At 46.5% G+C, this 26072-nt stretch overlaps 1 protein-coding gene across 2 annotated transcripts in view; it reads right to left on the reverse strand.

Annotated features, from left to right (window-relative positions):
* Positions 1-4690: 4690 nt before the first annotated feature.
* COMMD7 (COMM domain containing 7) overlaps positions 4691-26072 on the reverse strand; it is a 38532-nt gene continuing 17150 nt past the window's right edge. For both annotated transcript variants that reach the window (XM_001156589.7, XM_009437048.4), the window contains exons 4-9: positions 8662-8718; positions 8541-8578; positions 6797-6887; positions 6436-6485; positions 6016-6064; positions 4691-5450 (exon numbers count right to left, since the gene is read on the reverse strand). In XM_001156589.7, the coding sequence (XP_001156589.1) occupies positions 5374-5450; positions 6016-6064; positions 6436-6485; positions 6797-6887; positions 8541-8578; positions 8662-8718 (362 nt within the window). In that variant the 3' untranslated portion in view covers positions 4691-5373. The remainder of the gene's footprint in view (positions 5451-6015; positions 6065-6435; positions 6486-6796; positions 6888-8540; positions 8579-8661; positions 8719-26072) is intronic.

Here is a 26072-nt window from a genome sequence, read left to right on the forward strand (position 1 = left end):
GGACAGCACTGTCTGACCCCTGGCCAGTGACCACAGCTTTAGTCTCCAGGCCTCAGTTTCCCCATCTGTAATATGAGTGAGTTTTAAACAGATTGTATTGGCCAGGCATAGTGGCTCACACCTGTAATCCCAGCACTTTGGGAGGCCGAGGCAGGCAGATCACCTAAGGTCAGGAGTTCAAGACCAGCCTGGCCAATATAGCAAAACCCTGTCTCTACTAAAAATACAAATCTAGCCGGGCATGGTGGAATGCGCCTGTAGTCCCAGCTACTCGGGAGGCTGAGGCAGGAGAATCACTTAAACCCAGGAAGCAGAGGTTGCAGTGAGCCAAGATCACACCACTGCACTCTAGCCTGGGCAACAGAGCAAGACCCCATCTCAAAAAATAATAATAATAAATAAATTGATTGTATTTTAGGTACCTTCCCGTTCTGACTTTCTGTGAACCTTTTTTTCTAATTTTTTATTTTTACTTCTTTTTTTGTGAATTCTTTTTATTAATACATTAGATTCTCATGGTCTCAAGCTACATGAGGCTCTCTGAAAACTCATGAATATATCTGGACACTGTTCAAAGGCACTCATCTGTTCCTCTTTGGAACTTTTGGACAGTAAACTTGCTGGTGGAAGCAGAAATTGAAAGAAGGTAGAGATCAACTTGGCACTGTGAGGATTAATTTTGTGTCAACTTGGCTGGACCACAGTGCTTAGAGAGAGTTGGTCGAACACGATTCTAGATGTTTTTCTGAAGGTGTTTATGGATGACACTAAATTTTTTTTTTTTTTTTTTTGAGATGGAGTCTCACTCTGTCACCCAGGCTGAAGTGCAGTGGCACAATCTCGGCTCACTGCAACCTCTGCCCCCCGGGTTCAAGCAATTAGATTCTCTTGCCTCAGCCTCCCAAGTAGCTGGGATTATAGGCACCTGCCACGGCGCCCGGCTAATTTTTGTATTTTTAGTAGAGACAGGGTTTCACCATCTTGGCCAGGCTGGTCTTGAACTCCTGACCTCGTGATCCACCTGTCTCAGCCTCCCAAAGGGCTGGGATTACAGACTTGAGCCACCTTGCCCGGCCGACACTAACATTTAAATCAGTGGACTTTTGCCAGGTGCGATGGCTCACGCCTGTAATCCCAGTACTTTGGGAAGCTGAGGTGGGCAGATCACGAGGTCAGGAGTTCGAGACCAGCCTGACCAACATGGTGAAACCCCATCTCTACTAAAAAAAAAAAAAATACAAAAATTAGCCGGGCGTGGTAGTACACATCTGTAATCCCAGCTACTCAGGAGGCTGAGGCAGGAGAATCGCTTGAACCTGGGAGGCGGAGGTTGCATTGAGCTGAGACTGTGCCATTGCACTCCAGCCTGGGCGACAGAGTGGGACTCCATCTCAAAAAAAAAAAAAAAAATCAGTGGACTTTTAAGTACAGCAGTCCCCCCTTATCCATGTGGGATATGTTCCAAGACCCCTAGCAGATTCCTAAACCCACAGATAGTCCCGAGCCCTATACATATGTTTTTCTCGATCTGACAACAGTACCTGCTACTAAATGATTAACAGCATATATAGCATGGGTACCCTGGAGAAAGGATTGATTCCCATACCACAACATGAATTCGTGTCCAGGATGGAGTGGGCCAGCACGAGATTTCATCATGCTACTCAGGATGGTAGGCAATTGAAAGCTTATAAATTATTTCTGGAATTTTCCACTTAATATTTTCGGACTGTGAGTAAATGAAACCAGGGAAAATGAAAACATGGATACAGGGGGACCTATTGTATAGCAAATTCTTCTCCATAATGTGGGTGGGCCTCATCCAATCAGTTAAAGCCTTAAAAAAAAAAAAAAAAAAAAAAGCCTGGCATCCTATCCCTTCCTCCCCAGCAAGGAATTCTGACAGCAGACAGCCTTTATTTTCCTATTTTTTTTAGAGACAAGGTCTCACGCCATTGCTCAGACTGGTCTTGAACTCCTGGGCTCAAGTGATCCTCCTGCCTTGGCCTCCCAAGAAGCTGGGAGTACAGGTGTGCGCCACAGTGCCTGGCTAGTAGATACCCTTTGAACTGCAACTCTTCCTGCATCTGCAGCCTGCTGGTCTACTCTGAAGACTGACCATGTCACTGTAATCATGTGAGCCAATCTTTTAAAATAAAAATCTCTCTCCCCAATATATATACATATACATATGTACACGTACATCCTGTTGATTTTGTTCTCTGAGAACTGTGATGAACACTGGCACCATTTATCAAAACTGCTCATACTGGACCAGGCGCAGTGGCTCATGCCTGTAATCCCAGCACTTTGGGAGGCCGAGGCGGGTGGATCACCTGAGGTCAGGAGTTCGAGACCAGCCTGGCCAACATGGCAAAACCCCGTCTCTACTAAAAATACAAAAAAATTAGCCAGGTGTGTTGGCATGCACCTGTAATCCCAGCTACTCAGAAGGCTGAAGCAGGAGAATCGCCTGAACCCAAGAGGCAGAGGCTGCAGTGAGCCAAGATTGCACTGCTTCACTCCAGCCTGGGTAACAGAGCGAGACTCCATCTAAAAAAACAACAAAAACAACAACAACAACAAAAAAACACTGCTCGTGCTGGTTACGATCCATCCACAAAACTGAATATGCTACAGCCACAAGGAGGGGATGCAGACTCTTTATGTAATGATATGGAAAGATCTCCTAGATGTATTAACAAAAGTATGTAGAGTGTGCAATTATCTTGTGTAAACAAAAAAGGGTGTAAAAATAAAAATTCACGTTGTTTATTTTTTCATTTTTTGAGACAGGGTCTCACTCTGTCGCCCAGGCTGCAGTGCAGTGGTATGACTGATCACAGCTCACTGCAGCCTCTAACTCCTAGGATCAACTAATCCTTCTGCCCCAGCCTCTCAAGTGGCTGGGACAACAGACATACACCATCAAGTTCAGCAATTATTTTTTTTTTCCCGATATGGAGTTTTGCCTGTTGCCCAGGCTGGAGTGCAGTGGTACGATCTCGGCTCACTGCTACTTCTGCCTCCCAGGTTCAAGCAATTCTCCTATCTCAGACTCCTGAGTAGGTGGGATTACAGGTGCCTGCCACCACAACTGGCTAATTTTCATATTTTTAGTAGAGATGGGGTTTCGCCATGTTGGCCAGGCTGGTCTTGAACTCCTGACCTCGTGATCCGCCTGCCTCAGCCTGCCAAAGTGCTGGGATTACAGGTGTGAGCCACTGTGCCCAGCCACGTTCAGCAAACTTTTAAATTTTTTGTAGAGACAGGGTCTCCCCATGTTGCCCAGGCTGGTTTCAAACTCCTGGCCTCAAGCAATCCTCCTGCCTTGGCCTCCAAAAATGCTGGGATTACAGGTGTGAGCCACCATGACTGACCCTATTGTTTCTATGTGGGGAAAAATAAAAACCTGTGGAAGGGTACCTAAGAAACTAACAACAGAGGTTATCTATTGGAACAGGCCAGTGGGAGAATTAAGTAAATGGGAGACAAGGGAGAAGAAACCTTTTGTTTTACTCTTTTTTATACTCTTTGATAAATGTACATATTCTATCACCCAGCAGTTCCATACCCATGCAATTACCTTATAAACATACTTCCATATGTGCAAAATGACATATATACAAGGATATTCTGTTGTGGCATTATTTGTAAGAGAAAAAGAATGGGAACAACCTAGACACCCATCAGCAAGAAACTGATTAAATAAATCATCCATTTGAAGTAAAACGGTGCATTTGTTACCAAGAATGACACAGTTCTCTGTGTTCTGATATGGAACGATTTCCAAGTTGAATGGAAAAAAGAAAGGTGCAGGATGGTGGGTACATAATGCTACCATTTGTGTGGGAAGAAATGTGAAACTATATGCATATCCGTTTGCAAACGCAGTTAATGTCTTCAGAACACAGAATAAACTAATAACAGTGGCTACCTCTGGGGAAGAGAACTGGGTAACTGGGAAACGGTGGTGGGGAGGGGTTATTACCTTACACTGTACCTTTTAATCATGGGCATCTTTTAGCTATTCAAAACTTTATAAAATTTCTGAGGAGGTATTTGCCAGGCGTGGTGGCTCACGCCTCTGATCCCAGCACTTTGGGAGGCCAAGGCGGGCAGATCACGAGGTCAAGAAATCGAGATCATCCTGGCTAACATGGTGAAACCCGCTTTCTACTAAAAATACAAAAAATTAGCTGGGTGTGATGGCGGGTGCCTGTAGTCCCAACTACTCAGGAGGCTGAGGCAGGAGAATGGCGTGAACCCGGGAGGCGGAGCTTGCAGTGAGCCGAGATGCCGCCATTGCACTCCAGCCTGGGTGACAGAGTGAGACTCCAACTCAAAAAAAAAAAAAAAAAAAAAAAAAAAAAAAAAAAAAAAAATTCTGAGGAGGAGGGGTAGTGGAGGAGGAGGAGCAGGAAAAGTCACATGCTAGGGTGCTAGGGTGGGGGCTAAAGCCATCTGTACACAAAGCATTTCACATGTTATGCTTTTTCCTGTGGCTTTTAACCTGAGTTTCCCCGGAATTGCTCTTACAAATTCCAACTTTGGAACAGACCCAATTTCACTGGAAACCCAGGATCGTCACAAAACCAGGAAGATAATTTTTAAAGACAAGAGCAAGCACTAGCTCTCTGCAAGGTACACAACTCTTTAATCCATGCAGAAAGACAACTGGATCCAGACCTTTTCTTCAGAACCTTTTTATTCATCGTCTAACCAACAGAGGTGGTTGGCTCGAACTCAAACTAAAATGGCCTCAAAAGGCCCGCCTCGTTATGACATGACAGGGCAAAACCAGAAGTAGGGACAGAGTTTAGCCTCAGTTCTCTGCAGAGAAGACCAAGCATGTATTTACACACAGGTGCCTTATTGAGAACTGATTGGCAATGTTCCACCAGCACAGACCCAGAGTGTGCAGAAATCCGTGGGGGCTCTGTACATGTGTCATTCAGACAATCCGCGGATTCCTCAGCCATAAACAAGCTCTTGCTTTTCGGGAGGAGGGTGATCAGCATGTTATCTTGAATGATGGCACCATTTGTTTACTCTGGAACTTTGAAGGGGAGGTGACAACTTATTTTCTCCCCTGAATCTGAGATGCAGTGGCCTGTCAAGAGTATCTAAAATGTGTCCTGGAAGACAGGTGGTGGTGGTTGCCCTAACAGAGAGTTTACAGGGTAATTGTGTTGGGCTCTTTCAGTACTTAATCCTGCTGTTTTTCAGAAACCCTTTGCACCTGGGCCCCATGGAGCTAGCAGGGCCCCATGGAGCATCCCACAGGCCTGTGAGTGAAGTGCCTCTCAGAGCAGTCACCCAGGGAAGGGAGGAGGGCAGGGAACGGGGCCAGGGGAGATGCAGGGACAGAAATCAGCAGAAACACTCCATGCTGGTTCTGACTCGCTCCATCTCGTGCAGGAAGCTGTAGAACTGAGGCAAGGTTAATTCTGGGGAGAGAAAATTCAGCTTCAGATAAATGTTTCCAACTCCACAGAATCATCCAAGAAAATTAATTTCCACCCAAGAGGATTTTTTTTTCTTTTTTGGCTTAATACATCTAAGCAGCTCTTGATGGGTAATTGATCATAATAAAGAACTGAGAGACTTGAATGCAGAAGGTTCTCTGCTCCAAAGGAAAAAAAAAGGGGAGTGAGTGTTCAAATGGCACAGCTCAATGGCACAAAGAGATGAAAGGGTATCATTCGGGATGTTCAATGTGACTTCTATGGCAAGAGCTTCTTGCTCGTCAACCTTCTTCTTCAATCCCAGCCATTCCGTTCCCACCCCTTCCCTTTTTCAAAACGGCTCTTCAACTGTGGGGGCTCCAACCTGCCAATGGCTTTCTAACACTCCTTGTGCCATCTTTCAGAAGAGGAAAGGCAGTGGAACAGCTACTCCACAGCTGGCAATGACTGTTTTTATAGAAGACATGATTTGTGGTGAGCGTCACCAGCCCCTGACTGCAGAGAACACAAAAAAGGTGAAGAGGCTCAAGTGGGAATTCAGACTCACCTATATACACATTTTCGGTTTGATTTCCTTTCTTAACCACCAACTTTAGCTGATGAAAGAAAAAGAAATAATTTAAATTAAAATGATGACAACTGGGCAAAGAAATTCTTAAAACCCTTTGACTTAATTAAACTTCCAACCTGAGAGTCATACAGGAGCAGTCTGGATCATCCACCACCGAAAATTCTAACAATTCCCATGATTACACGAACAATCACGCATCAGTGAATAACACTAGGATCTACTCATCTAAAAGTAGGCATCTTAGTGACCACATCTTTAGCTGGCCACACTGCTCTGAGATATATAAGGTACTTCAGTAAAACATCCATTTAAATATCCATTTAACCCAATGTAGATTTGATAATTTTTAACCAAGTCAAAAATCTACCCATTTTCAAGGATCAGGAGAAGACTTACTTGTAAAAATATACTTCCCACTTTCTCCAATTCGCTGCTCCCAGATGTCACTGTGACAAAAAAAAAAGAGAGAGAAATAACAAGTGACTGATTGAGGACTGACCCTGAAGACCCCAGTTTTGCAGTTGTCCAGCAGAAGCCATGTGGGGGCAAGTATGAGGGCAGCAAGGTGTGCTTTTGGAAAGTCAACTTATCCAGAGCCATGAAACAGCTACTGAATGTGGACAGAATACAAAACAGCAGCTGCTGCCCCAACAGTGCTAGGGACTAGGTCATGCCTTCCCCATAGTGGCTGTGTCACAGCCTCTGCACCCCAACCCTGTACCACCCAAATAACCCAGGACTGGTTGTAACTAGTTACCTCCAAATTTCCACTCCATATCTATGAGCTGGTTAATCATCAGAGTCTGACCTATGGCCCATCGAGCAAGGGTGGGAGCATTCTGCTTCCACTGGAACAAAAGCAAAAGACAAAGTCAATTACAATAGGAAAATCTCCCCGTCTCCATCCTGCCCTAAACATTGCAATATTTAGCATTGACACAGATAGTGGGGAGGGTGCAGAAGATGGGGGGAGGGTGCAGAACGAAGGGCTCAGTCTATATGCACATACCTAGGGATGGAGGAGGGCACAGACTGGCAGACCACAACATTAATGTTGTATTTTTCATTCCAAGATTTAATCCATCTTGGAAAAAAAATAGTGCTGCCATCATACTGGCCCCTACATGGCTTCTACTAGACAATTGCAAGATTGGGGTCTTCAGGGTAAGTTCTCAATCAGTCACTTGTTATTTTTCTCTATTTTTGTCACAGTGACATCTGAGAGCAGTGAATTGGAGAAAGTAGGAGGCATATATATATATATATATATATATATATATATATATATTTTTTTTTTTTTTTTTTTTTTTTTTCTTTGAGATGGAGTCTCGCTCTGTTGCCCAGGCTAGAGTGCAGTGGCATGATCTCGGCTCACTGCAAGCTCCACCTCCTGGGTTCACACCACTCTCCTGCCTCAGCCTCCCAAGTAGCTGGGACCACAGGCGCCCACCACCATGCCCAGCTAATTTTTTATATTTTTAGTAGAGATGGGGTTTCACCGTGTTAGGCAGGATGATCTCGATCTCCTGACCTCGTGATCCGCCCGCCTTGGCCTCCCAAAGTGTTGGGATTACAGGCGTGAGCCACCGGGCCTGGCCAGTAGGAGGTATATTTTTACAAGTAAGTCCTCTCCTGATCCGTGAAAATGGGCAGATTTTTGACTGGGTCAAATCAGGAGAAATGATTAGAGATACACTGAATAGTGCTGGTTAAAGCTGTGTGTATGACATGAGCTTGAAGCCAAATGAAAACCTTAGGCTGGGGAAATGATGATACTGATAGGTGGTTTGGCCTTACTTGGCATTTCTCATTGTTTTCTCTCTTCATGATATAAAAGCAAGGGGCTGGCGGTGGTGGTTCACGACTGTAATCCCAGCACTTTCAGAGGCTGAGGCAGGTGGATCACCTGAGGTCGGGAGTTCAAGACCAGCCTGACCAACATGGTGAAACCCCGTCTCTACTAAAAATGCAAAATTAGCCAGGCATGGTGGCACATGCCTGTAATCCCAGCTACTTGGAAGGCTGGGGCAGGAGAATTGCTTGAACCAAGGAGGTGGAGGTTGCAGTGAGCCGAGATTGTGCCGTTGCACTCTAGCCTGGGCAACGAGAGCGAAACTCTGTCTCAAAAAAAAAAAAAAAAAAAGAAAGAAAGAGGTCGAGCACAGCTCATGCCTGTAATCCCAGCACTTTGGGAGGCCAAGGTGGGTGGATCACAAGGTCAGGAGTTCGAGACCAGCCTGGCTAACACAGCGAAACCCCGTCTCTACTAAAAATACAAAAAATTAGCTGGGCATGGTGGCATGTGCCTGTAGTCCCAGCTACTCGGGAGGCTGAGGCAGAAGAATCACTTGAACCCGAGAGGCAGAGGTTGTGGTGAGCCGAGATCACACACTGCCACTGCACTCCAGCCTGGACAGAATGCGACTCCATCTCAAAAAAAAAAAAGAAAGAAAAGCAAGGGATCTTAATCAGCCATTAACCTTGATTAAGAGGAATTATACCTTTTCAGAAAAGTAAGTGGCTTTCTCCTCACTAAGACCTATAAGAGAACAGAAGGAGATATTAACATAATAAAAAGCCTCAGAAGCCAGTCACCCTGAGCAACCTTGGCCAATGACCTACCCAGAGTTATGAAATCTGCCTGGACCTGCTTGGCTGTGAGACTCTTCTTCAAAGCACCTGGGAGGCAGGGGAGAAATCAGTTAGAAAGGCAGACCAGTGAATTAGTCGGCAATAAGTATTTAATGGGCACAACCTATGTGACCTAAAGGACAAAAGGAACACCCAAAGACTGGCCAGCTCCAAGATCTCAATCCAGCCATGGGGAAATAGCATCCGAAATGACCAGAAAACAAGAAAGACAGTACATTTTAAAATTTATTTATTTTATTTAAAAAATATATTTATTTTTGCCGGGCACGGTAGCTCAAGCCTGTAATCCCAGCACTTTGGGAGGCCGAGGCAGGTGGATCACGACATCAGGAGATCGAGACCATCCTGGCTAACACGGTGAAACCCTGTCTCTATTAAAAATACAAAAAAAAAAAAAAAAAAAAAAATTAGCCAGGCGTGGTGGCAGGCACCTATAGTCCCAGCTACTCGGGAGGCTGAGGCAGGAGAATGGCGTGAACCCGGGAGGTGGAGCTTGCAGTGAGCCGAGATCGTGCCACTGCACTCCAGCCCGGGCAACAGAGTGAGACTCCGTCTCAAAAAAAAAAAAAAAAAAAATATATATATATATATATATATACACTTATCTCAAAATATATATATATTTATCTCAAAATATATATATATTTTTTGAAACGGAGTCTCGCTCTGTCACCCAGGCTGGAGTGCAGTGGCGCGATCTCGGCTCACTGCAACCTACACCTCCTGGGTTCAAGTGATTTTCATGCCTCAGCCTCCTGAACAGCTGGGACTACAGGCGCTTGCCACCACACCCAACCAATTTTTGTATTTTTAGTAGAGACTGGGTTTTACCATGTTGACCAGGCTGGTCTTGAACTATTGACCTCAAGTGATCTGCTCACCTTGGCCTCCCAAAGTGCTAGGATTAAAGGGGTGAGAGCCACCATGCCTGGCACATTTTTTTTTTTTATTGTACAACACAATTATTTATCCCTCCAACCAGTGTAAGAGAAGTCAGAGACAACAGAAAAGACTTCACGGACTTGGGGATGGAGCAACTGGTCTGAGGAATGAGTAAGGATACGAATTCCTGGAGCAAGAGGCAGGGGAGTGTAATGTCAGGTTGGGCACAGGGGGCAACCACCTAGAGCTCCACAATGCATTATGTAGCCACTATTGCATGTGGTTATGCAAATTTTAATTAAATAAAATTTAAAATTCCATTCCTCAGTCTCACTAGCTATTTCCTGTGTCAAACAGTCACACAAGGCCAGCGACCATTATACTGAACACTGAAGATTACAGACCATTTACATCTGCAAAGAAAGTTCTATTGGATGGCATTGTCCTAAGAAATTAGCTTTCACACAGTACGCCAAGATGGACTAAACAGACTAACCTCTACAATTCACAAGTCACTTCCAGAGGGGCTGTCAAAACTTCTTAGAAGCCCTAGGAACACTCCCCTGTGGTGGTCACCTTGTTTTGCTAGGCTCCAATTCCTGAAAACAAAGCCAGCAATCTGGGCTTCTCAATGTTTAACCTGCAGGCTACATCCCCAGTCACAATTTGGCAACCACTCTCAAATTTTCCACTTTTTAGTTCACCAGAAAATGACGAATTAAAGAATAGGAAGATGCCCACCACCATCAAGGGAAGGCCCTGAACCTATACCCTAAACCCAAGTCCCCACCCCCACCTCACTCCAGAAAAACAATCCTAAAGGCTGTTGTACCGGTAAAATCAACCATATAAACAAAGGGAGGAAATCTTTTATCTCCAAAATCAGACTGAGCAAGGAAGCCACATGGAATAAAAAAGGCAAGACCCCGGGAAACCTTAGCCATAAAGGCCCTCTGAGAAGGTGGCTACTTCCCAGCCAATCCAATTAACTCCTAACTACCATGAATACAGTGTCTTAGTTTATATCCAATTCAAACCCAATGCTTTATTTGACAATCCCCAAACACTGGGCTTTATTATTGTAACTTTTTTTTTTTTTTTTTGAGACAGTGAGACAGGGTTTCACTCTATCGCCCAGGCTGGAGTGCAGTTGGGCAATCTCAGCTCACCTCCTACCACCCCGGGGTGGGTGGGTGGGGCTCAAGCAATCCTCCCACCTCAGCCTCCCACATAGCTGGGACTACAGGCGTGTGCCATGACGCCCAGCTAATTTTTTGAATTTTTGTAGGGACAGGGTCTTGCCATGTTGCCCAGGCTGGTCTCAAACTCCTGACCTCAAGCAATCCACCCACCTTGGCCCCCCAAAGTGCTGGGATTACAGACATGAGCCACCATGCCCAGCTATTATTTTAACTTAGTTTACCAGGAAACATTAAGCATTTTTGGGAGAAAATTTGGCAAATGCAGATAGTCAAGAATTGCACTGCCAAGAATTCACCCAACCAAGCTGCACCCAAAAGCACACTGAGATATACAGGGGAAGCTCTTTAGCAATGTGGATAGTAGTGATGAAAGGTCATGGAGAGACCAGGCACGGTGGCTCACGCCTGTAATGCCAGCACTTTGGGAGGCTGAGGGGGTGGATCACTTGAGGTCAGTAGTTCGAGATCAGCCTGGCCAACGTGGCAAAACCCCGTCTCTACTAAAAGTACAAAAATTAGCCGGGTGTGGTGGCATGCGCCTGTAGTCCCAGCTACTTGGGAGGCTGAGGGTGCAGTGAGCAGAGACGGCGCCACTGCATTACAGCCTGGCGACAGAGCAACTCTGTCTCAAAAAAAAAAAAAAAAAACAACAGGCTGGGCGCCTGTTACAAAATTAGCCAGGAGGGTGAGGCAGGAGAATCATCTGAGCCTGGGAGGTGGAGGTTGCCGTGAGCCGAGATCTGCCACTGCACTCAAGCCTGGGCGACAGAGCGAGACTCCGTCTCAAAAACAAACGATGACAAAAACAACAAACAAAAACCTTAGATCAGACCACGCTTTTTTTTCTGCTCAAAACCCTCTACTATCTCCTATTTCGCTCACAGTAAAATCCAAAGGTTGTACAATACCCTGCATGCTCTGGCCTCCTCTTAGAACCCCTAGGCTCTCTCCCTTGCTTACTGTGCTATTTTTAGAATATGCCAGACAGCTTTCTACCCCTGGCCATTTGCCCTTGCGGTTCTCTGCACATAGCTGATCCCTTCGCTTCATTCAGGGTTCTGCCTGACTCTTACCTCCTCAGAAAGGATCCCCGACCATTCTATTTCACATTTTTTCTTTTTTTACTTTTTTTTTTTTTTTTAATCTCATTCTGTCACCCAGGCTGGAGTGTGGTGGTGTAATCATGGCTCATTACAGCCTTGACCTCCTGGGCTTAATGGATCCTCCCACCTCAGGCTCCTAAGTAGCTGGGACTACAGGCATGCTCCACAATGCTTGACTAATTTTTAATTTTTTTTTCTAGAGATAGAGTCTCACTATCTTGCCAGTCTCAAACTCCTGCACTCAAGCAATACTCCCACCTTGGCCTCTCAAAATGCTGGGATTACAGGCATGAGCTGCCAATCCCAGCCTCATTCTAATTTAAATAGCACTGCCCTTTACTCATACTCGTATAATACTGTGGGATATTCTGCATTGCATTTATAACTACCCAACTTTATGTTATATATTTATTATCAATTTTTCCACTAGAACACCAGCTTGATAAGAACAAAGACTAGGCTCATTTTGCCTACTGCTGTGTCCCAAGTTGTGAGAGAAATGCCTGGCAAAGTTTATTGGTTGGCACTCAATAAAAGCACGTTGAATGCAAGAATCCTTACAATGGATTGCTATCCAGGCTTTAAAAAAATTATGTAAGGCCAAGTGCTGTCATCCCAGCACTTTGGGAGGCTGAGGTGGGAGGATACCTGAGCCCAGGGGTTCAAGACCAGTCTGGGCAATACAGGGAGACCCCATCTCTACAAAATAAAAAAATTAGCAAGGTATAGTGGCACAGGCCTGTGGTCCCAGCTACTCAGGAGGCTGAGGTGGGAGGATGGCTTGAGCCCAGGAGGTTGAGGCTACAGTGAACCATAATTGCATCACTGCACTCCAGCCTATGTAACAGGGTGAGACCTCATCTCAAAAAAAAAAAAAAAAAAAGATGTAGCTCAGTAGCTCTTGATGGACCAATCTGCATAATATAATGTCAAGAAAAAAAGGAAAGGCACCTATAATCCCAGCACTTTGGGAAGCTGAGGTGAGAGGATTGCTTGAGGCTAGGAATTTGAGACTAGCCTGGGCATCATAGCAAAACCCTGCCTCTACAAAAAAAAAAAAAAAAAAAAAAAAAAATTACTTGGGTGTGGAGGTGCACACCTGTAATCCAGCTGCTCAGGAGGCTAAAATAGGAGGAATGCTTGAGCCCAGAAGTTTGAGGATGCAGTGAGCCATGATGGCACCACTTCACTCCAGCCTGGGTGACAGAGCAAGACTCTATCTCTAAAAATAAATAAATAAAAATAAGTGTTACTTTGGCCGGGCGTGGTGGCTCACACCCGTAATCCCAGCACTTTGGGAGGCTGAGGCGGGTGGATCACTTGAGGTCAGGAGTTTGAGACCAGCCTGCTCAACATGGTGAAACCCTGTCTCCACTAAAAATACAAAAATTAGCTGGGCGTGGTGGCACACGCCTGTAGTCCCAGCTACTTGGGAGGCTGAGGTAGGAGAATCGCTTAAACCTGGGAGGCAGAGGTTGCAGTGAGCCGAGATCACACCACTGCACTCCAGCCTGGATGACAGAGTGAGACTCTGTCTAAAAAAAAAAAAATTGTTACTTAAAAAAAAAAAAAAAGGAAACAGTTAAAGGAACAAGGCCACAACAGTCAGCAACTGACAGAGCCAAGTGGCTTATAGGCCAGAGGGTCCCCACACCAAGTTCTTTCTACACCAGGTCATTCTCAGACGCTATCTTGGTGCTGCGGTATCAGGCAATGCCTTGACAGTTGCTGACAATGAAGTCAACAAAGCTGCAGGGATGGAAGAGCAAGCTCTCCATCCTGAAGTTACCTCTGGAGGGCAGAGGCCACACTTGAAACATGGATTGGCATCATGCTAGGCCTCAAGCTCTTAACTTCTTTTTCAGCTTTTTCCTGTGGTGATTCCTTTGTCCTAAGCAAATGCCAGCCACAAGACAGACCTGCAACATTTGACCTTATGTCAGACAGAATGAAAATTGTGTGGGGCCTCTTGGAGGGTGGGGTGGGGGGAGGGATAGCATTAGGAGAAATAGTTAATCCATGCTGGGCTTAATACTTAGGTGATGGGCTGGGCGTGGTGGCTCATGCCTGTAATCCCAGCACTTTCGGAGGCTGAGGCGGGTGGATCACGAGGTCAAGAGATCGAGACTGAGGGCTGGGCACGATGGCTCATGCCTGTAATCCCAGCACTTTGGGAGTCCGAGGCGGGCAGATCATGAGGTCAGGAGTTCGAGACCAGCCTGACCAACATGATGAAACCCCATCTCTACTAAAAATACAAAAATTAGCCAGGTGTGGTGGCAGGCGCCTGTAATCCCAGCTACTCAGGAGGCTGAGACAGGAGAATCGCTTGAACCCGGGAGGCAGAGGTTGCAGTGAGCTGGGATCGTGCCATTGCACTCCAGCCTGGGCAACACAGCAAGACTCCGTCTCAAAAAAAAAAAAAAAAAAAAGAGATAGAGACCATCCTGGACAATGTAGTGAAACTCCGTATCTACTAAAAAGTATAAAAATTAGCTGGGCATGGTGGCATGCATCTGTAGTCCCAGCTACTTAGGAGGCTGAGGCAGGAGAATTGCTTGAACCCAGGAGGCAGAGGTTGAAGTGAGCCAAGATCGCGCCACTGCACTCTAGCCTGGCGACAGAGCAAGATTCCGTCTCAAATTAAAAAAAAAACAACCTAGGTGATGGGTTGACAGGTGCAGCAAACCACCATGGCATACTATGAAACAAACCTGCACACCCTGCACATGTACCCCAGACTTTAAAAAAAAAAAAAAAAAGAAAATTGTGTAAACTCCAACAGCTGCAGTCAGCAGAACATGACACGTGGGGAAATTTAAGAACATCCTTCTTCAAACACAGATAACTTTGAGATGGTCCCTTTTTTTTTTTTGACACGGATCCTTTTTTTTTTTTGAGACAGAGTCTCACTCTGTCCCCCAGACTGGAATGCAGTGGTGCAATCTTGGCTCACTGCAACCTCCGCCTCCCAGGTTCAAGCGATTCTCCTGCCTCACCCTCCCAAGCAGCTGGGACTATAGGCACGCACCACCACGCTCAGCTAATTTTTTGTATTTTTAGTAGAGACCAGGATGGTCTCGATCTCCTAACCTCGTGATCTGCCTGCCTTGGCTTCCCAAAGTGCTGGGATTACAGGCGTGAGCCACTGTGCCCGTCCTCTTTTTTAATTTCTTTTTTTTTTTTTTTTTTTGAGACAGAGTTTCACTTTTGTTGCCCAGGCTGGAGCGCAATGGTGCAATCTCAGCTCACTGCAACCTCCACCTCCCAGGTGCAAGAGATTCTCCTGTCTCAGCCTCCCAAGTAGCTGGGATTACAGGCATGCGCCACCATGCCCGGCTATTTTTTTTTGTATTTAGTAGAGACGGGCTTTCACCACGTTAGTCAGGCTGGTTGTGAACTCCTGACCTCAGGTGATCCACCCGCCTCGGCTTCCTAAAGTGCTGGGACTACAGGCGTGCGCCAATGCGCCTGGCAACAGGCACCAATTTTCACCAGAACTGCTGCCTTAGCCAAACCCTCAAAGCTGTCAAACAATATGAAGGACAAAACAAAGGGAAGTGAGGGTGACGATTTCAGTTTTGCCAAGACGGTTGGAAAAACAGCAAACATTGTTCTTATTCGGTGTACAAATGGGAGCCCAAGGAATGGACACAGGCTTGGTGAAAACTCCTGGAAGCAGATGGGAGAAGATGGAGAGCTGCTTTCATCCAGTCAATACTGACCCCGAAGGCTGACCAGCTGAAGCCACCCTGTGAGGCTCACAGAGAACAGAGGTCCGTAGTCACACATGCACATTTACTGAGCACTGCCATGTGCCCGCACTGTGCTAGGTGCTGGGAAACATCAATGAACTGAACAGACAACAATCTCTGCCCTTATGAGGCTTCCATTCTACTGGCAGGAGAAAGACCACAGCAATAATGTAAAACATAAGCCATACAGGGTATAAGAAGGGGGAAGCTGGGCATGGTGGCTCAGGCCTGTAATCCCAGCACTTTGGGAGGCCGAGGCAGGTGGATCTCAAGGTCAGGAGTTCAAGACCAGCCTGGCCAACATGGTGAAACCCCATCTCTACTAAAATACAAAAATTAGCTGAGCGTGGTGGTGAGCGCCTGTAATCGCAGCTACTTGGGAGGCTGAGGCAGGAGAATCGCTTGAACCCGGGAGGTGGAGGCTGCAGTGAGCCGAGATCGTGCCACTGCACTCCAGCCTGGGCAATAGAGTGTGACTCTGTCTTAAAAACAAAAACAAAAAAAACCCCCAAAAAAGAAGGGGGAAGTGCCATGGAGAAAATAGTAGGGTGGTGCATGAGGCTGGCGGTCCTGGGGAATTTAGTTCAATGTTTGATTAAATGCCACTTATGACTACATTTCATTGCTGATTATTCTTTTTTGTGTGTATGTTGCTAGAAAGAACTCGTTGGGGAGTGGGGAAGGGGAGTTACCTCCTTTTCATAAAAAAATAAAATAAAATAAAAATCAGTTACGGATCACCCACAGGGGACAGATATCTTGCTAAGTATTAAAATAAAAATAGGGCCGGGCGCGGTGGTTGTAATCCCAGCACTTTGGGAGGCCGAGGCAAGCGGATCACCTGAGGTCAGGAGTTCGAGACCAGCCTGGCCAATATGGTGAAACCCCGTCTCTACTAATAATACAAAAAATTAAGGCCAGGCACGGTGGCTTATACCTGTAGTCCCAGCACCTTGGGAGGCTGGGGTGGGCAGATCACGAGGGCAGGAGTTCGAGGCCAGCCTGGCCAATATGGTGAAACCTCGTCTCTACTAAAAATACAAACATTAGCCGGGCACGGTGGTGCATGGCTGTAGTCCCAGCTACTCAGGCGGCTGAGGTAGAATAATGGCTTGAACCCGGGAGGTGGAGGTTGTAGTGAGCCGAGATCGTACCACTGCACTCCAGCCTGGGCAACAGAGTGAGACTCCACCTCAAAAAATAAAAACAACAACAACAACAACAAAAATTAGCCAGGTGTAGTGGTGCATGCCTGTAATCCCAGCTACTCAGGAGGTTGAGGGGCAGGAGAATCGCTTGAACCCAGGAGGCAGTAGTTGCAGTGAGCCGAGACTGCGCCACTGCACTCCAGCCTGGGCAACACAGCCGGACCCAGTCTCAAAAAAACAAACAAACAAAAAGAATAAAATAAAATAAAAAAACAGGCGGCCAGGCGTGATGGCTCATGCCTATATCTCAGCACTTTGGGAGGCTGAGGCAGGTGGACTGCTTGAACTCAGGAGTTCAAGACCAGCCTAGGAAACATGGCGAAACCCTGTCTCTACCAAAAATACAAAAATCAGCCAGGAGTGGTGGCATGCACCTGTGGTCCCAGCTACTCGGGAGGCTGAGGTCAGAGGCTTACTGGAGCTCAGGTAGACAAGGCTGCAGTGAACTGTGATCACGCCACTGCACTCCAACCTGGGTGACAGAGCGAGATTCTGTCTCGAAAAAAATAAATTAATCAAAAATAAATAAATTAATTAATTAATTAAAAACAGGCTTAAATAGTGGCCCTACTGCCAAGTTATCTGTAATCTCAGCTAGGAGATAACACATAATAATAATGACAATCATAATATTAGCAGCAGTGTGCTACCACTTAGTGAAGTGAGCACCTTATTACATTTATTATCTTTATCCTTATAATAAAAGTATGAGTCTACTATTAGTTCTCAGGTACCATTGGGTCTCAGAGCTGTTAAATCCCTGGTGAGTAAGCAAGCACAGAAGGGCCACCCAGCAGCCACGTGCTGGACTGGAGTCCTATCTAGATCCTGATGGGAACCCATTCCAAACAAACAAAATACAGGAGACAATGGGGAAATTAATACTGACATTGTATTTTCCTTTTAGATATGATAATGGCATTGTAGTTTGATAAGGGGGAAATTCCTTTTTTTCTTTTAGAGATAGACAACTAGGTATTCAGGAATAAAGTATACTGATATTGCCTTTAACATAATCCAGTTTGGGCCGGGCGCAGTGGCTCACACCTGTAATCCCAGCACTTTGGGAGGCCGAGGCGGGCGGATCACGAGGTCAGGAGATCTAGACCATCCTGGCTAACACGGTGAAACCCTGTCTCTACTAAAAATACAAAAAATTAGCCAGGCGTGGTGGCAGGCGCCTGTAGTCCCAGCTACTCAGGAGGCTGAGGCAGGAGTATGGCGTGAACCCGGGAGGCGGAGCTTGCAGTGAGCCAAGATCTTGCCACTGCACTCCAGCCTGGGTGACAGAGCGAGACTCCGTCTCAAAAACAAAAAAAACAAAACATAATCCAGTTTGCACTGGGCATGTTGCCCACACCTGTAATCCCAGCTGCTCAGCAGACTGAGGTGGGAGGACTGCTTGAGCCCAAGCAACAAAGCAAGACCCCCACATCTCTAAAACTAAACTAAACTAAAGTAATCCAGTTCAGAGAGCAGTAAGGAGCCATGGGTGGGGTCCACATGAATCAATCTGGCCATGGGTTAGTAACTTTTTTTTTTTTTTTCATAATATGGACTCTAGCTCTGTTGTCCAGGCCAGAGTGCAGTGTCGGGAACTCTGCTCCCCGCCTCCCGGGTTCAGCCTCCAATGTAGCTGGGACTACAGGTGCCCACCAACATGCTCGACTAATTTTTTGTATTTTTAGTAGAGACGTGGTTTCACCGTATCAGCCAGAATGGTCTTGATCTCCTGACCTCGTGATCCACACGCCTCGGCCTCCCAAAGTGCTGGGATTACAGGTGTGAGCCACTGTGCCCAGCCCGGGTTAATAACTTTTGAAGGATTTTCTTTGGTTTGTTTTTTAGAGACAGGGTCTTCCTCCGTTGTGCAAACTGGAGGGCAGTGGTATAATCATGGCTCACTGCAGCCTGGACTCCTAGGCTCAAGGTATCTTCCTGTCTCAGCCTCTGAAGTAGTTGATACTACAGGTGTGCACCACCATGCCCAGTTAATTTTTTTTTTTTTTTAAAGACAGAGTCACTCTGTCACCCAGGCTGGAGTGCAGTGGTGTAATCTCAGCTCACTGCAACCTCTGCCTCCCAGGTTCAAGTGATTTTCATGCCTCATCCTCCCAAGTAGCTGGGATTACAGGCATGTGCCACCACGCCCAGTTCATTTTTGTATTTTTAGTAGAGACAGGGTTTTGCCATGTTGGCCAGGCTGGTCTCAAACTCTTGACCTCAAGTGATCCGCCCACCTCAGCCTCCCAAAGTGCTGGGATTACAGGTGTGAGCCACCATACCTGGCCAATTTTTTTTATTTTTTGTAGAGGTGGTGTCTCACTATGTTGCCCAGGCTGTTCTTCAACTCCTGGCCTCAAGAGATTCTCCTCCTTTGACTTCCCAAAGTGCTGGGATTACAGGCATGAGTCATTGTGCCTGGCTGAAGTCAGGTGTTTCAAAGAATTACATACTAAATAGTACAAGAAAAACATTTTTTAAAAAAGGCAAAAAAGGCCGGGCACAGTGGCTCATGCTTGTAATCTCTTTGTCATGCTTGTAAGCACTTTGTCAGGAGTTTGAGACCACCCTGGCCGACATGGTAAAACCCCCTCTTGACCAAAAAAAAAAAAAAAAAAAAAAGAGCCTGGCGTGGTACTGTGTGCCTGTAATCCCAGCTACTCAGGAGGCTGAGGCAGGAGAATCACTTGAACCCAGGAGGTGGAGGTTGCAGTGAGCCGAGATCGTGCCACTGCACTCGAGTCTCGGCGACAGAGAGAGACTGCCTCTCAAAAAAATAAAATAAATCAATAAAATAAAAAGGGGAGCCGGGTGCAGTGGCTCACGCCTGTAATCCCAGCACTTTGGGAGGCCGAGACGGGCGGATCACAAGGTCAGGAGATCGAGACCATCCTGGCTAACACGGTGAAAACCCGTCTCTACTAAAAATACAAAAAATTAGCCGGGCGTGGTGGCAGGCGCCTGTGGTCCCAGCTACTCGGGAGGTTGAGCCAGGAGAATGGCGTGAACCCGGGAGGCAGAGCTTGCAGTGAACCGAGTTTGCGCCACTGCACTCCAGCCTGGGCTACAGAGCGAAACTCCATCTAAAAAAAAAAGGGGGGGCCGGACGCAGTGGCACACACCTGTAATCACAGCACTTTGAGAGGCCAAGGTGGGTGGACTGCCTGAGCTCAGGAGTTCGAGACCAGCCTGGTCAACACAGTAAAACCCCGTTTCTACTAAAATACAAAAAATCAGCTGGGCGTGACGGCATGGGCCTGTAATCCCAGCTACTTGGGAGGCTGAGACAGGAGAATCGCTTGAACTCAGGAGGCGGAGGTTGCAGTGAGCAGAGACTGTGCCATTGCACTCCAGCCTGGGTGACAGAGCGAGACTCTGTCTCAAATAAATACATTAATAAAATAAAATAAAATGCCAAAAAAGATCAGTACTTTACAAAGCTTTTACTTGACTCTCCCCCTGCCAAAAAGAAAAAAAGAAACCAAAAAGTTCCATCATTAACTGTGCTTCACAGATACTGGTTAAGCAAGTTTCTTTACTGTAGGACTTTTCAGAACCTGAGATGTGTCAATGTGTGCTTGAATCTCCAGGGTTCCAAGGCTGGGGTTGGGGGGAGAGTATTTCTGACTCTGGACACACCAATTTGAGGAAGACTGATCTGGTGGTTTCTTGAGGCCACTTCAGCTCTAACAAACTGTACTTCTACAATAAGAGCTTCTTGCACAGGCAGGACCAGGTCAAAGGAAGAGGACACTGATGAGGGCCTGGAGGCTCTTACATTGCAGATTAGATTAGGAAAGGCCTTGAATGCCAAACTGAGGCCTACAGACTTCATTACGCAAGGTAAACAGTTAAGAGGAGCAGCATGATCCAAGTTGTGCTGTAGTAAGTGTGCTCCAGGGCAAACTGGAGTCTGGATGGGAGAATGGAGGTGGAGATGTAACTGCCATAACTAGGCATGTAGGGCTAAGAAACTGTTCTGGGATGGCAGCCTTTGGGACTAGAAAGAAGGGATGCACAAGGACAAAGGATAAGAAGGGGACAGGAAGGCCGGGAGCAGTGGCTCACACCTGTAATCCCAGCACTTTGGGAGGCCAAGGTGGGGTGGATCACCTGAGGTCAGGAGTTCGAGACCAGCCTGGCCAACAAGGTGAAACCCCGTCTCTAATAAAAATACAAAAAATTAGCCAGGCATGGTGGCGGGTGCCTGTAATCCCAGCTACTCAGGAGGCTGAGGCAGGAGAATTGCTTGAACCCGGGAGGCAGAGCTGGCAGTGAGCCAAGATGGCATCTTTGCACTCCAGCCTGGGCAACAAGAGCAAAACTCCATCTCAAAAAAAATATAATAAAATAATAAAACTTAGGAGGCTTTGGGACATTAACTAGCCCAGACATACATTCACATACTCATTATTACGTAAAAGTTTTATCCCATAATTTGACATAAAGGAATAGGACTGAACACTAGCAGCTCTATCAATAAATAAAGGCCATAACAGCCTGGCACAGTAACATGCCTATAATCCCAGCTACTTGGGAGGTTAAGACAGGAGAATCATTTCAGCCAAGGACTTCCAGACCAGCCTGGGCAACATAGCAAGACCCTGGCTCAACAAAAGCCTCAACAAAACAAAGGTTACAGTTGAGCAAGCACTGTGTTAAGTACTTTACAGGCATTCATCTCTTCATTCCTAACACCGCAATAAGCTGCTATTATTATTCTACTTTTCAGAAAAGAAACTGAGGTTCTACAAGGCTGATTTGTCCAGAACCAAATGGCTACATTCAGTGATGGGACCAAAACTCAAATCAGAGTGAGCCTGAAAAGCCCATCTCTTCACTGGTATGCTGAGTTCCTCAATTTTCTCTGTATCTATAGAAAATGATCTGCTATAGGCCAGGCACAGTGGCTCCCGCCTGTAATCCCGGCACTTTGGGAGGCTGAGGTGGGCAGATCAATTGAGATCAGGAGTTCGAGACCAGCCTGGCCAACATGGTGAAACCCTGTCTGTACTAAAAATACAAAAATTAGCCGGGCATGGTGGCACATGCCTGTAATCCCAGCTACTCAGGAGGCTGAGGCAGGAGAACCACTTGAACTCGGGAAGCAGAGATTGCAGTGAGCCGAGATCGAGCCATTGCACTCCAGCCTGGGAGACAAGAGTGAAACTCCGTCTCAGAAAAAGAAAAAGAAAGAAAAATATAGACTAGGCCGGGCATGGTGGTTCATGCCTGTAATCCCAGCATTTTGGGAGGCCAAGGCAGACAGATCGCTTGAGCCCAAGAATCAAAACCAGCCAGGGCAACATGGTAAAACCTCATCTCTACCAAAAATACAAAAATTAGCCAGGTGTGTTGGTGCACCGTAGTCCCAGCTACTCAGGAGGCTGAAGCAGAAGAATCACTTAAGCCCTGGAGTTGGAGGTTGCAGTGAGCTATGATGATCAGTCTGGATGAGACCTTGTCCCAAAATAAATAAATAAATAACAAGAAGGAAACTATAGACTCAACGTCCCCTGGGAGGGTCACAGCATCTCCTAAATTCTATTCAATTCGCTCTGCATGTACTGAGCACCTGCTTTATGCCATTACCTTGCTTCTAACCATGGCTTAGGAAAGAACAAGACTCGCCCCTGAGTTTGAGGAACTATCTATTAGAGCCATGAGACAGATACATCAGATACAAACAAATCAGCAGGAACAACTGAAACCTGTAAATTAGTACTGACCAAAATGATAGTTACAGATAAAAAACATATCTCAGATGCTGGAAGGGGAGGTCACTGTGAACTCAAGCAATTTGGGAAGGCTTTCTGAGGCAGCACAGGGTTGCAGCTCAAGGCTGAAGGCAATCTAACAGGATACAGTGGGGGGCCAGGTGCGGTGGCTCATGCCTGTAATCCCAGCACTTTCAAACTCCAAGGCAGGAGGACCGCTTGGGCCCAGGATCGCTGGAGACCAGCCTGGGCAACATAGGAAGACCCTGACTCTATTTATTTTTAAAATAATAGGCCGGGCACAGTGGCTCACATCTATAATCTCAGGACTTTGGGAGGCCAAGGCAGGCGGATCACCTGAGGTCAGGAGTTCGAGACCAGCCAGGCCAGCATGGTGAAACCCCATCTCTACTAAAAGTACAAAAAATTGCTGGGCAGGACGGCTTACGCCTGTAATCCCAGCACTTTGGGAGGCTGAGGTGGGCAGATCACTTGGGATCAAAAGTTCAAGACCAGCCTGGCCAACATGGCAAAACTCCATCTCTACTAAAAATAAAAAAATCAGCTGGGCACAGTGGCTCATGCCTGTAATCCCAGCACTTTGGGAGGCCAAGGCAGGCAGATAACCTGAGGTCAGGAGTTCGAGACCAGCCTGACCAACATGGAGAAACATCATCTCTACTAAAAATACAAAAAACAAACAAACAAAAAATTAGGCGGGTGTGGTGGTGGGCGCCTGTAATGCCAGCTACTCGGGAGGCTAAGGCAGGAGAATTGCTTGAACCCGGGAGATGGAGGTTTGCAGTGAGCCGAAATCATGCTACTGCGCTCCAGCCTGGGCGACAGAGCAAGACGTTGTCTCAAAAAAAAAAAAAAAAAAAAAAAAAATTAGCCGAGTGTGGTGGCATGCATCTGTAGTCCCAGCTATTTGGGAGGCTGAGGCAGGAGAATCGCTTGAACCCAGAAGGTGGAGGTTGCAGTGAGCCGAGATCACGTCACTGCACTCCAGCCTGGGCAACGGAGTGAGAATCCATCTCATAAATAATAAAAATAAAAATACAACTACAAAAAATTAGCCAGGTGTGGTGGTGCATGCCGGTAGTTCCAGCTACTCGGGAGGCTGAGGAAGGAGAATTGCTTGAACCTTGTCGACGGAATTTGCAGTGAGCCGAGATCTTGCCCCTGTACTCCAGCCTGGGTGACAAGAGCAAAACTCTGTCTCGGAAAAAAAAAAAAAAAAAAAAAGATACAGTGTGGTGGGGTGAGGAAGACAGGGAAGACTGGGGACAGGGACACTAGACAGAGGTCTCCTGAAAATTAGTGCCCGTAACAGGTGTTTGGTAGACAGGTCTCAGCCCTCAGATAAACCCATTTCCAAAGATGAAGGCCAGAGAATGAGAATAATGATTTATCATTCTGGCCGGGTGTGATGGCTCATGCCTGTAATCCCAGAGCTGTGGGAGGCGTGGCCGGCAGATCACCTGAGGTCAGGAGTTCAAGACCAGCCTGGCCAACATGGTGAAACTTGGTCTCTACTAAAAATACAAAAATTAGCCAGGCATGGTGGTGGGCGCCTGTAATCCCAGCTACTCAGAAGGCTGAGTCAGAAGAATCACTTGAACCCGGGAGGTGGAGGTTGCAGTGAGCCGAGATCGCGCCACTGCACTCCAGCCTGGGTGACAGAGTGAGACTCAGGAAAAAAAAAAAAAAGACTTGGCCAGGCCCAGTGGCTCACACCTGTAATCCCAGCACTTTGGGAGGCTGAGGCAGGTGGATCACGAGGTCAAGAGATCGAGACCATCCTGGCTAACACGGTGAAACCCCATCTCTACTAAAAAATACAAAAAATTAGCCGGGCGTGGTGGTGGGCAGCTGTAGTCCCAGTTACTCGGGAGGCTGAGGCAGAATGGCATGAACCTGGTAGGCAGAGCTTGCAGTGAGCTGAGATCACGCCACTGCACTCCAGCCTGGGTGACAGAGCACGACTCCATCTCAAAAAAAAATAAAATAATAATAATAATAAAGACTTGTGGTTCTGCACTTTAGGCACCATGTTGGTCAGGCTGGTCTCAAAATACTCACATTTGTGAGTAAGAAGAGGTTGTAAGGATGTTCACTGTGGCATTGTTTGTAAGGGTGAGATATGGGAACAACAGAAATATCCAACAACAGGATATAGATTAACTAAAAGGAGATATATTCAGTCTATGGGACATTACATCCATCTAAAGAATGAAGGTGATGTGGAAAGAGCTCCATGATATACCAGGTATGATGAAAAAATGTGAGTTCCAGGACACTTTTTATGGTTTGCTACCATTTATGAAAAACAAAGCTACATGAATATGTTCATTAGTGTACATAAAAATATAAAAGGCCATAGTCCAAAATTATATTGTGATTATCTCTAGGGACAAAAGTAGGAGGAAAGTAAAAGAGGATTTTTACTTTTGACTCTCTATAGCTCTATACTGTGTTTTTTTTTTTTTTTTTTTTGAGACGGAGTGTCGCTCTGTCGCCCAGGCTGGAGTGCAGTGGCGCGATCTCAGCTCACTGCAAACTCCGCCTCCCGGGATCACGCCATTCTCCTGCCTCAGCCTCCTGAGTAGCTGGGACTACAGGTGCCCGCCACCACACCTGGCTAATTTTTTGTATTTTTAGTAGAGACAGGGTTTCACCGTGTTAGCCAGGATGGTCTCGATGTCCTGACCTCGTGATCCACCCATCTTGGCCTCCCAAAGTGCTGGGATTACAGGCGTGAGCCACCACACCTGGCCGCTCTGTACTGTTTTTGAAAGTTTAAAATGAAAATTTATTCCTGCTGGTGAAATGGCTCACACCTGTAATCCTAACACTCTGGGAGGCTGAGGCGGGCAGATCACTTGAGCTCGGGAATTTGAAACCAGCCTGGCCAGCATGGCAAAACCCCATCTCTACAAATAATAATAATAATAATACAAAAAATAGCCAGGCATGGTGGTGCATGCCTGTAGTCCCAGCTACTCCGGAGGCTGATACGGGAGGATCACTTAAGCCCGGGAGGCGGAGGTTGCAGTAAGCTGAGATCATGCCACTGCACTCCAGTGTGGGCAACAGAGCAAAAGCCTGTCTCAAAAAAAAAAAAAAAAAAGTATTCCTATATAAAAAGACTTTGGCTGAGTACAGTGGCTCATGTCTGTAATCCAGCACTTTGGGGAGCCAAGGCGGGTGGATCACGAGGTCAGGAGTTCAAGACCACCAGCCTGGCCAACATAGTGAAACCCCATCTCTACTAAAAATACAAAAATTAGCCAGGCATGGTGGCACTTGCCTGTGCCTGTAATCCCAGCTACTTGGGAGGCTGAGGCAGGAGAATCGCTTGAACCTGGGAGGCGGAGGTTGCAGTGAGCCAAGATTCTGCACTGCACTCCAGCCTAGGTGACAGAGTGAGACTCCGTCTCAAAAAAACAAACAAAAGACTTCAAGGCCAGGCGCAGGGACTCACTCCTGTAATCCTAACACTTTGGGAGGC

The sequence above is a fragment of the Pan troglodytes genome, chromosome 21 (genome assembly GCF_028858775.2).
Source record: "Pan troglodytes isolate AG18354 chromosome 21, NHGRI_mPanTro3-v2.0_pri, whole genome shotgun sequence".
In the NCBI taxonomy this organism is placed as follows: Eukaryota; Metazoa; Chordata; class Mammalia; order Primates; family Hominidae; genus Pan; species Pan troglodytes.